Consider the following 12,834-nt stretch of genomic DNA (forward strand, 5'->3'; position numbering starts at 1 on the left):
CACACACACACATATATATAAAGACAGCATTATGCACACTGTAATCATGATGTGAGGTCAAAAACTAAAATCCTTTAACTGCCCTCCTCTATCTTTTTATATGTCTGTGTCTTCTGTATTCTTGCTGACAGCATTCAAATGCCCTTGTGTTCATCATCTTAACATAAAAAGCATTGTTCTGGTAGTCGGGCAGTCTCACACTGATAGTTCAAACCTATTTTCTCTTGTAGAAATACATATTGAGTGTCATTTCTAACAGGAGAGTATGTGATTATACGTTGAGTGGTGAGATGTTGTCTTCCTGTGAGGATGAAAATGAGGAAAAACCAACCTGAGGCTCCATGTCATAGAAGACACTGAACATGCCTCTCTTGTCAGGACTGGGTGGTATGTGACCAAAGTAGTCTGCCCCTTGGATTTTGTTGTCCCAGAATCTGTACGGGAACTGAAGAGCGATCTGTAACAAGTTTTAAAATAAAATTTTAGCATTTACGAGGAAGCAACTTTACAATCATTCTCTTTCTAATCAGCAGGCTTCTGTTGTTGTTTTGGCTTAAAACTATATGTTCTGAATAAATGCAGATGTTTCATCAATATTTAGTTACCTACAAAAGTATCTGGTAGAGTAGTGAAACTTGCACTGACAGCTTACTTACATCAAACAGTTTTTACCTTCTCTATGATACCGGCTCCCAGACTGTGGATTGCTTTCAGTTTCCTCTCAGGAAGTAGAGGGTTGAACTGAATCAAGTTCTTCTGAAGTAAAGTCAACGGAACTGTAACAAGAACCTGAAAAGAGAAAAACAAAGCAAAACAAATTACACCATGATAATCAGCATTTAATACATCCAACATTCTCTGAAATTACACATTTTGCACGATAAAGCTTTGAAATGATAACAGATATTATAAATTACATACATTTTATAACATTTATCAATGTTTTTTACCTTCTGTGCTGTCCACTGGGACCCATTAGAGGAGGTAACTTTGACAGCATCACCTGAGTAATCAATGGCCTGAACCTAGAATTGAAAAACAGAAATGTACACCTGATTTTTAACAATGTGATTTATTTATGTAGTTTACAACGCAGTGTGTCAAAAAATTAAGAGACTGAATTACAAACCGGGCATTTTGTGCGGATGTCGAGGCCCTCGCCCAGTTTGTGGAGTAACACAGAGTAGCCCTTTGTTAGTAAAGTGTGATCTCCTGAGAACTGAGCAAAAAACTCATTGTGGTCCCAGGATCTTGCTGATACCTAAAAACCAACAAATTCACTTGAGCACATTTTCATCACAGTTCTCCTGAAGACATAATAACAAAACATAAAATGTCACAAAATGTGCAAAATGCAGAAATGGCTCCAGAGTTTCCTTCCCCTTTCTTACAGAAACAACACTGACTAAGGGATTTTCCATTATAACACACAGACACATGCAATGTTATCATCTTCTCTGGTGAATGTTTTCCTGATTCTACATACAAATCAGCCTGATTTTTTTCATCGAAATATCTAAAATTAATTATGTTTTTAGTGAAAAACTATTCAAATTGACACAAAAGCTTGTAGCTCTTTAGTGTTTGAGTTTTCAGACCTGGTCTAACGTGCTTCCACAGGCGTACTCCAGGTTACTGAGATGAAACTGAAGCACTTTCTCCTCCAATTCACTGAACTGGATTCCAGACTCCTGAAGAAAGTTCTTCTTCACCTCCTGGACTTTTTCTGTGGAGATAAAATACATACAACTAAAAATGTCAAATATCTCTCAAAACTGACCAAAAACAAAATATAAAAATGTTTTTATATGCAGGAAATTGTTTTGCTGAGTAGCACACAATGACCTCTGAGCGGTATGTCCTGGTTCTGCGACTTGTCCTTCCTCCATTCTGACACCACATCCAGGATGGCGTTAAAGTGGAAATCCATGCGCTTGTCGATGGCCGGGTCAGTAACCTGCCCCCCCTCCTGAAAGAGGTCACACCGCTCTCCCAGCTTGTGCATCTTGACGCCTATCTGCAACAGTGGAGACACAGCCTTAAGATCAGGTTTAATGAATAGCACAAATATGTAGAATTATTTCTTTGCAGACTTCTTAAAAATTCCTACCTGTTCACACATCAGGGCGATGGGGTTGTTTACACAGCCATTGACAATTTGAGCTCCTCGCCCTACAGTGACGCCCAGAGAGGCATCATCCCACACACGACCTCCAATTCTCTCCCTTGCCTCGAGCACCATCACCTGTACACCAATGAAAACAAACAGTGTAAAAGGAACAGCACTGTGACAGGCGAACAGGGTAAAATAGGAGGAACTAACTTGATCCAAGGACAATTACCTGAGTGCCAAAGTTTTGCAGCTGTCGTGCAGCAGCCAGACCTGAAGCCCCAGCACCGATGATGATAACATTCCTCTGATAAAATTATAAAAATGTGGGAAGTAGCCAAATTAATTATTTAAAATACACCTTTTACGTGAAACATGCACTTTGTGATGATCAAGTGAAGTTGAGGACACTCACAGAGCACGGTCTTTCAGGGAGCAGAGGCCGTTTTACTGCCAGCACACCAGTGTTGATGAGGCCCTTCCTGGTCATAAAGTGGAGCACGCGGTCCATCTCCTGCACGCAGCGCACACGTACCAACCCTCGGACAATGATGTGCAGAGCACATTTCTGGGAAGTCAGCACCTCCTTTAGAAAAACAGGAAAAACTGTTCATTGCCAGTATTTATATTCCATGTCTAAAACCTAAAAAAAGATGAAAACTTGAAAAAACTTGGCAGATGTCTGAAGTGTACCTTGCAATTCTTGTGCCAGGAGGCCAGAATAAGGTTACGCAAAGCCAAATACATGGTGGGATCGCGGGAAAATTCTGGAAACTCGTAAAGCTCATCCAGCTCCATCATATCCGGCCGCACACACAGAGCCTTGCCACACTCATTGGGCTGATAGAAGGGCTGGAAGTATGGACACAGGCCTGGAACTGAAGAATATAACAATGATTACAACACCAAATTACTATATGGTTTATACTGATATCTCTACGTGGGAGGCTGACCATGAATCTCCCTGGAGCAGAGTAATTATCTGTATCATAGCACAGTAAACAACATGCTCACAGACTCACTTTGTGGCTGGACGGCTCTGCAGTGATCGGCCCTCAGCTCAGTCAGAGACATGTTGCTGGAAGAGCCTGATGGACTCATCCCCACACAGTCAGGGTAGTAGGCAGCGAGGAAAGGGCTGGCTGGACTCTCTTTGAACAACGGCGGCAAAATCAACATTGAATGCCACCAACTGTCAGTCACCTCGGCCACTCTCTGTGACAATGACACGGCATGGGATTAAAGAAGGATGCACATCATCATCAGCAGCATCGTTTCTTTGCCTAAAGCTGACAAATACATTTCATTTTGTGATTCCAAAAACAGATCATATATGTAAACACACATCCACCAGCTTACCAAGTCCTCTGGCTGGGAGCACTGGTCTGGACCTTCACTCTGCAGACACAAAAGACCCAAAATTATCAGCACAAACAAATTTAAAAATGTCACTTGTGAGTTCCTGGTTGATTGTTTTGCTATTTCCTGTTTACCTTGATGTTGCTGAACTTCATCCCACAGCGGTATGTTGCTGCTAGGGAAGCAGTGAGTTGGATCTCCTTAGTCAGCTGCCGCCACTTCCTGCAGTCTGGTTTAGTACATTGAACCTGAAAGAAAAACCACAATGAACATCACATGGAGATCTTACATTCAGCTGTTTAACAGGAACCAGTAAAGCTGCATCGACCCACCCACGTAGAGCCGGGGTGCCCTGAGGTAACTTGTGTTATGATTTGGTGCTATACAAATAAACTGAACTGAATTACCCAGAATGGAAGCTGCTGATCTGCCATGAAAGCTTTGAGACTGGGCTCACTTTTCCCATTACTAGTCCACACCTTCTTCCACGCAGCAAAGGTCTCATAGCCATCTTTGTGACTGCCAATGGGGGAAATAAAAGGACTTTAAATGTCACCATGTAAAAAAACAAATACTGCAACATGTTTGTTTATAATATAGTGAAACAGACAGTTCTTTTTTTAATGTTATGTGAGTAGTTGTTCAGTCAACATTACCTTCTGTAGTAGTGATCAAAACATTCGTTGCAAAAATGCTCACCACATGACAGATGATACCAGCGAGATGTGTATCCGTTTTTAGCACATCTGAGGAGACGATGACAATCAGGTTGATTAAAATATATATATATATATATATATATATATATATATATATATAGTATATAGTATATAGTATATATAAGGAGAAAACACAGTACCTTTCAGATGCACTTGCAAAACAAACTGGGTATGTGGCAGAGCATCCAGCCTTCTCACACTTTCTGTACTTCTTCTCAGACTGGTCGTCTTCCTCCTCTGTGTCTGTGGCTTTTCTTTTGCTCTAGAAGAGATTGGAAAGAGTCAACTTTAAACTTGGGATACACAGATCTGCCTCATCTTACTTTCCATAAAGAAATATTTCAATAAGTTCCATGCAGTCATATAGACTTAAAACTGGGGGATGGAAAAAGTTGGAGAAGCACACCACTACTTGATTGAACACGCTGTACAGTGCTGACAGAAACAGAGGACACAGCGACGACAACTTCCAGCGAGGATGTAACAAACAACTTAAGAATAAATGTATAATATAATAAAACTATTTGAAAAATGTGGTATTTTATCACCAGGTGGAAAGGGATGATGTGACCTAATGGGAGCAAATCACACACATGTATTGTGTACTGGCTGACAAATACAAAGATACGGTATGTTTAAGGTCATATGGAAACAGTGTCTCCTTTGCATAATTTGTCTCAAGAGAGCATTTAATGCTTATATTTAATAACTGACAGTAGAGAGATGCAAACCAGAGATGTTATGGTTCCTGATGGGTGTATTAAATCCTCATCAGCCTCTTTTCTGTATACATCTTGTTCATAATTCTTTTAATTTTTGTTTTCTTATGTTAGGTGTTAATGTTTAAAAGAAAACAAATATCACTCTGGACTAAGGGCCACAAGGTCCCTGTTTGAATCCAGTCGCCATTTCTCTTGACTATATAACTTTCTTATTATTATTATTATTATTATTATGATAATTTAAAGGTAAATTGCACATAGAAATCACTTTAAAAAAATGGTATATTCTCAAATATCAGCATCAGAAAAAAAACAACAACATCGGTTGGGCTAAAAAAAAAAAGGGGGGACCAAGTACAGATCCATGGGGGACCCCACAGGAGAAGATGAAGAGGAGTAAGCACATATGAGACGTGTTCAGGAGGACAAAGACACTGAACATGCCTGCTGTAGTCTACCTGTCCAGGTGGAGGGTTGTTGGTGCGCTTCACCCGGACATTGATCTGTCTTCCAGAGGAGCGCAGGGTCTGGCCGTCCCCCGGTGACTCCCCGGAGCTCCTCTTCTTGGCCCGCCGAGCCCCGGAGGCACTCCCGGAATAGTCTAAAACAACCAACAACAACATTTACATCTTCCCCCTAACAGTGCACAATGCAGCTCAGCTCAAAACGGGGCCTCTGTTGTGACCGATGAAGGCTCTTTCTGACAGATCACATCAAACCCAGTGACGGAAGCCAATGAACGAATCGACTAAAGCGAATTTTAAAAACACGAGATTGATTCGTAGCAGCACATTAGTGAGCTCTTTAAACCAGCCGAACAAACTCCGCCTGTCACATTTAGCACGTAGCAAGCAGCAGCAGCTCGTTGTGAACACTAACCTGCGTCCGACAGCATGAAGACTGCGCGATGTCGACACGACAACAACAGAAAAACGTGGATTTATTCGCGTTTATGCGACTTTCGGAGACGTTTTAGTTTAAAAAAAAAAAAAAAAAAACATGTAATTGTTGTATTCCTCTTATTGTTGTGGGAGGGGGAAATCAATGCGCCGCTGTTGCCAGAATACCACTTCCTGTGTTTGAGAGGAAATGGGCGTTTCGCTTTTTGTTTGTTTTGTTTTTTTTAAAGGGGGCGTTTGCTTTTTGAGCTCCGCCGCTCTCCGTAGTAATACGCGGTAACCGTAGCAACCGCAGTACGCTGTCAGGAGCAACATAAAGCAGGAAAGAGGAGGAGGAGGAGGAGGAAGAGGAGGAGGTGTTTATCCGAGGTTTCTCTGCATAAAACAGCTCGAGTTAGTTTAGTTTGTTCGTTGTTGTTCTAGTAAACAAACACAGGTTGGAAAAATAAACAGCTTGTTATTGTTTTTGAAACCGTGAAGCGGTAAAATGTTTTTTTTAAAGTTCCCTGTTTAAGCTGAAGTGAGAAGTTGAAGCAAAGAAACTTCCTCGACATTTTTTTTATTTTATTTATTTATTTGGGTTTTTTTTTTTTTGCAAATGGATTCAGGAAAATTTTTACACCGAAGGAAACCGGACATTCCCGGGATCCGACCGAGAGCTTCCGATGAGAACCAGCAGGTAAACATTTAACTAAATAACTCATATTACTGCTGAAGCTCTCAGTTCCCAACAATTTATTGATTATTAATTCATAATAATAATAATAATAATCACTGGGAATGTAAATAAAGACTCCATGACTGGAATAACATTGATTTAAGACTAAAGTAAACTAAATATAATCAACAGCTGACTATAAACCAGATATTAATGATTTTTGATCCTTTAAATGTTCTTTTACATTAAGCTGCTGCATAACTAAAAGCAATATTATTAAAACTGCAATATGGACAAGTGCAATATGCAGTTTTTTGATCAATCTAAAATGTGTTTAGCATTATAAATCTTGTTCTCCAGATGTAAGAAAACATGTTGGTGTGGTACAAACCTCCAACAAATGTCACATAATAATTATTTAAATTTTAAAAAATGGAATTTGTGATGCTGAAATTATCATTCCCACATAATCGGGAATCGCAATATCTGTCAAAATAATATGAATATGATGTTTTTACCATATCGTGCAGCCCTAGTTTACATTGTAACTGTCTATAAACTAAATTATTTAAGCTGAGTAACACACAACATTAGGTTTGCTTATTTATTCGTCATATAGAGCATATTTTAAATAAACACCTGCACTTGTTGTTAAGAATATTGTTAAGACAATAATAAGACATTAGTGTGCAAATAAAAGCTCTAATCTGGTTTATTATAATCCCAAAACTGTGAAAAAGGGTTAAAAATGTATTATTAGAGTACATATTATTATCCTATGGACTATATTTTATCTGCTAAACTCAAATAAATATCATATATTTGCCAGAAAACCATTAGTTTAACGTTTTTCTGAGTCATTATAATCTCAGTAATGCCACTAACTCTCATTTCTCAACAGGCCAGTGTTAAAAGTCTTGAACTCAGTAAGGTGATTCGTCTTCTTGAAGATCCTTTAACGGTGAGTTAAACTTGAACGTCATCAGTTTTCAGTTTTAAGTTATGTTATATGTGACCATAATGTATATTCTGTGTTATACTAAAGGCTAACCTGAAGGAGAGGCACCTTTTTGTACTGAAGAAACTTCTGAAGAGAAACCAGATTGGCTTTGTATCCTTTGCTTTGGATTTAGTCTTCTGACATACTCCTCTAATAATGCAGACTTCTTTTTACTAGAAGTTTCTCTCTTTTAGACGTCACACACTGCGGCAGGTTGTCTAAATTTCCTTATCACCGTCCCCCCGGGTGCAGTGATGGAAATAGATTTGCTCTCATGCAACCTGAGCACCGAACCAAACATCATTCCCAAGGCTCTAATTTACCGCTGCGCCGCTGTGTCTGTCAGCATTTTTCCCTGTTCAGAAATAACCTCAGTTTTCATGATGACTCTTTGCCCTCACTGGGATTCATCTCTATGTATGCAAACACCAAAATGTTAAAAATGTCTTTAAAAAAAACACACAAAGCTTTTAAAGGAGCTGACAGGCATCGCCAGAATACTCAACCTCTGTGCTGAGAAAGTGAAGGATCACCCCGAGTATGTTCCCGTTTTGTGCGAGGCCCTTCAAATTTGTCGGTAAGAAACTCAAATATTTCAATCCTACATGGAAAATACTGATATTTATCTCGTAACATCACCTTTGCTCCACTTTCAGGCTTCCCTTCCTGAAGGAGAAAACCTCTGATGAGCTGAAGTACGCTCAGGACGTCGTAGAGTTCCTCTCTCACCTGGGTACAAAGATCAGTTGTTTCGCTTTATTAATAATAACATTTATATTAAATTACAGTTGACAGTTACACAAGAGCATACAATAGGTTAATTCCCATTCATTCCATATGTTATAAAACATTTATTTTGTGTTTTACGAGAGGCATAAAGGGAACTATAATCTGAATGTCATTATACAACCCTGCATACAATAACGTTGGATCCTTGAACATTTATTTGAAGACTTGAAACTTAAAGGTTGCAACTTTGCATTAGTTGGTTTCTCAATACTTTGTGACTCCCCTACTTTGTCTGTGGCACTCAGACATGAGACCGCTGGTTCCTTCTGAAGGTGTAAATCTTTAAAAACAGGTCACAAATATACAGTTTATTTATAAATAAGACTTACAGCTGGACACTGTAGATTTAGGCAAAATATAAGGAGTAAACTGTGAATTTATAGAGGAATAAATCAGCTCAAGATACAGTAAATATATAATATAATAGTATTTTCTGCAGCAGGACAATATATTTGTTTATGTATGTTTGTAAAATATCACTTTTATTCTTTAATACAGATCATCCAAAGGTTAAAGAAAATCCGTATTATCCTTCATTTCACTTTGGTTCCTGCAGACAGGAGTGAGGATGACGTGTGACTCTGACTGATGTGTTTCTGTTGGCAGGGTGTCTGATGAGGGTGTCAGATGCTGAAGTGAGACAGCAGATAGTTGAGTCAGTGAAATCATTCTACAGCTGTGTGACCCCTAAACAGCTGCTCCATGGTACGGACCGTCTCTCCAAGTCAAAGCCTCGGACTTTCCACTCTGACAACCGATTTTCTAGACTTTCACTAAGTGAGGCTCTGTCACAGCTTTTGTGGTGGCATGCTAGTGCTGTGGTCCCTTTTCTTTCATTTCTCTTTCTTTCTTTCTTTCTTTCTTTCTTTCTTTCTTTTTTGTTTTACCTTTTTTAGAGTCCTACATACTATGAGCCGGTATTGGCTTATCAGGCTTGGCAAATGCAATGATAAAACTCAAATTCCTAATATATTTTTATAGATTTTAACAGATACAGATACTGACTGCTTCCAGAAATCCACAGAATATTTTCGTTTTGTTTTTCTTTCTCTGTTTTTATTGTTTTCCATTAAACCTGTTATTTGTCTTGTCTTCTTTCCTAATTTTTAATAATTTTAATCAACTTTTTACTGTTTTTTTCTTGTTATGTTTATCTTGTTGTTCTTGTCCCCCCGACTCTTTTAAACAATGTTTTTCTTCTTTCATTCTTTCTGTTTTTGTATTGTAATTTAGTTTGTTTCTTGTCGTTTATACCGTACATCCAGAAAAGTATTTTGGTATTATTGCCTATCTGTTTCTGCAGGGCTCCAGCCAACCTCTCCAGGCTACAGGCTGCAGCTCCTGGAGCAGAGTGACCTCGCTCAGACTCTGCTCCTCTCCATGGCCGCTCTGGAGAACCAGCCCGCCATCAAGCTGCAGCTCCTGCAGACACTTCAGATCCTCTCCACCTCCTCTGGTCAGTAACTGGCTGCACTGAGGTAGTGGAGGAGGGAATCTGTCACACATGTCAATCCAACAGATGACCCCCTTCATTACATAAAGTAGCGAGCTCTCGAGAGCATAAATCAGCTCATTGCATAATACAATCAGACAAACAATCAAAACAGTGATTTTAAGTGTCCTTGTGTCAAAGTCAGCAGGTCAATGGGTTGTTTTATTATTAATCACATCTCTTTAATCACATTTAATTCTCATTTAAACGCAGATAAGAACTGTGCGTTAATACTAAATGCACGAGGAGCAGAGACAATCTGTCTCCACATGAACGAGCCCGACCCGTCCGGTCAGGTCCTGTTCCGCTCCTGCGTTATCCTCTGGAACCTGCTGGAGAGAGGCAGCAAGGAGGAGGTCATTGCACAGCTCAGCACTATGGAGTGTGTCATGTATGTGTCTCCTGTGGGTTTAAGATGTTCTTATATATGGCTAGTGAGGGCAGTGTGTGAGAGAGAGCAACCTGCTTGAGTTAATTTCATTCAATTACCTTTTATTTACTAAAACAAGTCCTGAAATTGATTGAATCCTAAAATTTAAATTTCCTAATTTATCAACAATAATTTCTGAACTGTATAAACTTTAAAATCTAGAGGAAGTTATGAATGAGTCAAGGATGTATTACGTTTGAATACGTTTGTGCTCTCATTATGTACAAATAGATATTAGTTATCTTATTATTTGTTCATTTGTATCTTAGATCTCTTAAAGAAGCGTTTCTTCACCAGCTGACGAACGGCTTACGACACTCTGACCTCCCACTCACAACCGATCTGCTCGTGATCACAACTCTCATCGCTGAAAATCCCAACTCTCTGCTTATTGTGAGTACAGGATGGGTAATTGTATGATGGAAACACATTGCAGCTGATGTTTTTAGTCTATTAAAGTATATTTAGAATGTGCCACTGCAACTTGCTTGACATCATGTTTCTAATTTTCAGGAGAGTTTATTTGCCAAACAGCTCGTTGTTCTCGTCACATTTCCAGAGGGTGAGACCACTCTTTCTTTATACATTTAGTTTTTTCATTACAGTACAGCTGCTCTTTTTATGATAACAAAATTGCTTCATTTACGTTTTAGTGAGAAGTCACAACCCTTTGGTGCGCAACCTCAAGCTCAGCTTCAATAACGAAGACTTGAACACGAAGCGGTTGCTCCTGAATCTGTTGGTTTTAATGTCAAAGGACTTAGCAGCCCTGCGGGTCAGTCACATATTCATTTATAGTATCTCTGTAACTGTTTAAATAAAGATAATGAACAATGTTTGCTCCTCTCTTAGCTTTATAAAGAGGAAAGAGTCATGCTGGCTCTGCTGACGCTTGCGAAGGCGCCTGCTGCCTCGTCTGAGAGCAGGTCAGGTTCACGTCGCTGGTCCTCTGTCCAGCAGGAGGAGCTCCAGCTGCAGGCGCTGGCCACCCTGGCCACCGTCGCTCCACTAATGTTGGATGACTACATGTCCTGTCAGGGAAACACGTGTCTGCTGGTCCTGCTGGACTGGTGCGTCAAGCAAGGTGAGGATGCATCAAGACACACGGGTAGAGACAAACAAGAGACTAAGAAGAGTCTGTCCTGAGTTCAGACACCAACATTAATGTGTGAGTCAGAGTGACCTTTAGCAAATGCCGAGTCCCTGAAATTGCTTTCAGGGATTACACTTCAAAAGACCCTTAAAATCCTTTCAATGCTTAGACTTTAATTGCTTTAAGTGCTTCAATTTCTTTTCTTTTTTTTTTTGAATAGCTTATTTAAGACTTTTCTTTTCAAATACAGCAAACACAATAGACATAAAGCACCCAGTACCATTATAAAAAATAGCAGAAATTAAGGCAGATCTACTAAATCCAGAACTCCTACCAGGAGGATTGAGGGTGAAGAAAAATAAATAAACCAACAACAAAAAGAAAACACACATGAGTGGGGACTGCCAGAATACAAGTCAGTATACAGGATTAGGTTTGCACAGACAATATAGCGGCAGAGCTCATATATTAAACAGGTCTCATAAAGCAATGTCACAAATGGTTTCCACAACTTAAGGAAATGGTTTTGTGAATAAACAGATCTGTGCCAAACATTTCGATGAGCCACCTACTAAAACACAGGCATGAGGGAAGAGCCCTTGTCCTATCAGAGCAACCAAATATTGCCAAATGAAGTCTGCCTGAATGTGTATTTCACATTGTTTAGAAAACTAATTAAACATTATGTCACACCAGATATTACCTACTACTGGACAGTGCCAGAATAAGTGTGACCCTTCAGCTGTAGCACTTTAGCTTTGGAGGAACAAAAGAGTTGGACTTTAAATTGAATTAATCTATATCTAGTATTAATAGAAAAGTTCTGTATACCAGACAAGCCTTCCTCCCATAGTTCATCTCACACCGGAGCACCTAATCTTTGTGCCAAAGATGTGGCTCTTTGGTTTTAAATGTGAATACGCTCGCATACAAGATGCCTCAGAGCTTTAACAATGTCATAATAGCTGGTCTATTGTAACCTTTTGATACTTATAATATCTCCTCCCTTTGTCCAGATTCTTACTTTGGTCAGGGCAACAGCTTCCATGGCACAGGAGGAAGAGGCAGTAAGAAGGCTCAGATGCGGTATTGTATCAGAGCACTGAGATCTATGACATCTTCAGGTGAAGACTCAGTCAACCAGGACCTTTGTGATCAAGGAACCATCGGCCAGCTCTTGGGTAAATTAGATTCAAACTTGACTCCACAATCACAAAGTGCACCATATCAGCAGACGTCTTCAGTACAGACATATCTGTTTCATGCTCTCAGGCATTTTGATGCAGATGGAAGCAAGTCCTGATGAGGAGGATGTCGTCATCCTGGAGATAAAGTCAGATATTCAGCTGATCCTTTCACTGCTGTGTGAGAGCGACATGCACAGAAAGGTAAAGCTGAGATTATGTCCTTGACAAAAAGCTCTTTGTAACTAACCTGTTGCATTACAGAAGTCACCGTGAGAAAGCTTTTAGGTAGTTTAATTTGAAGCCATTATGTATTTTTTTTAAAGCACACAGCAACTTAAATCTGGAATATATTTACTAACTTAAAGGTCCAGTGTGT

The 12,834-nt window shown here is 39.6% G+C and overlaps 2 protein-coding genes across 2 annotated transcripts in view; one reads left to right on the plus strand and one right to left on the minus strand.

Moving 5' to 3' along the window:
• The window catches only part of LOC118342515 (lysine-specific histone demethylase 1B), an 8,851-nt gene extending 3,046 nt beyond the window's left edge, over positions 1–5,805 (minus strand). The window contains exons 1-18 of the mRNA XM_035681082.1: positions 5,790–5,805; positions 5,369–5,511; positions 4,329–4,450; positions 4,126–4,215; positions 3,877–3,988; positions 3,604–3,717; positions 3,470–3,508; positions 3,133–3,325; positions 2,804–2,988; positions 2,526–2,696; positions 2,343–2,417; positions 2,111–2,245; positions 1,846–2,017; positions 1,599–1,726; positions 1,130–1,261; positions 951–1,025; positions 673–789; positions 332–457 (exon numbers count right to left, since the gene is read on the minus strand). Coding sequence (XP_035536975.1) covers positions 332–457; positions 673–789; positions 951–1,025; positions 1,130–1,261; positions 1,599–1,726; positions 1,846–2,017; positions 2,111–2,245; positions 2,343–2,417; positions 2,526–2,696; positions 2,804–2,988; positions 3,133–3,325; positions 3,470–3,508; positions 3,604–3,717; positions 3,877–3,988; positions 4,126–4,215; positions 4,329–4,450; positions 5,369–5,511; positions 5,790–5,805 — 2,145 coding nt within the window. The remainder of the gene's footprint in view (positions 1–331; positions 458–672; positions 790–950; positions 1,026–1,129; positions 1,262–1,598; positions 1,727–1,845; positions 2,018–2,110; positions 2,246–2,342; positions 2,418–2,525; positions 2,697–2,803; positions 2,989–3,132; positions 3,326–3,469; positions 3,509–3,603; positions 3,718–3,876; positions 3,989–4,125; positions 4,216–4,328; positions 4,451–5,368; positions 5,512–5,789) is intronic.
• A 353-nt stretch (positions 5,806–6,158) lies between these two features.
• Positions 6,159–12,834, plus strand: part of LOC118342516 (cilia- and flagella-associated protein 69-like) — a 12,387-nt gene continuing 5,711 nt past the window's right edge. The window contains exons 1-14 of the mRNA XM_035681083.1: positions 6,159–6,488; positions 7,369–7,428; positions 7,513–7,578; positions 7,935–8,044; positions 8,124–8,200; positions 8,863–8,961; positions 9,560–9,712; positions 9,962–10,139; positions 10,448–10,571; positions 10,692–10,740; positions 10,832–10,953; positions 11,031–11,262; positions 12,288–12,452; positions 12,544–12,659. Coding sequence (XP_035536976.1) covers positions 6,408–6,488; positions 7,369–7,428; positions 7,513–7,578; positions 7,935–8,044; positions 8,124–8,200; positions 8,863–8,961; positions 9,560–9,712; positions 9,962–10,139; positions 10,448–10,571; positions 10,692–10,740; positions 10,832–10,953; positions 11,031–11,262; positions 12,288–12,452; positions 12,544–12,659 — 1,632 coding nt within the window. The 5' untranslated portion in view covers positions 6,159–6,407. The remainder of the gene's footprint in view (positions 6,489–7,368; positions 7,429–7,512; positions 7,579–7,934; positions 8,045–8,123; positions 8,201–8,862; positions 8,962–9,559; positions 9,713–9,961; positions 10,140–10,447; positions 10,572–10,691; positions 10,741–10,831; positions 10,954–11,030; positions 11,263–12,287; positions 12,453–12,543; positions 12,660–12,834) is intronic.

Source organism: Morone saxatilis, unplaced genomic scaffold (genome assembly GCF_004916995.1).
Source record: "Morone saxatilis isolate NCDOM2014 unplaced genomic scaffold, NCSU_SB_2.0 Contig9, whole genome shotgun sequence".
Classification (NCBI taxonomy): Eukaryota; Metazoa; Chordata; class Actinopteri; family Moronidae; genus Morone; species Morone saxatilis.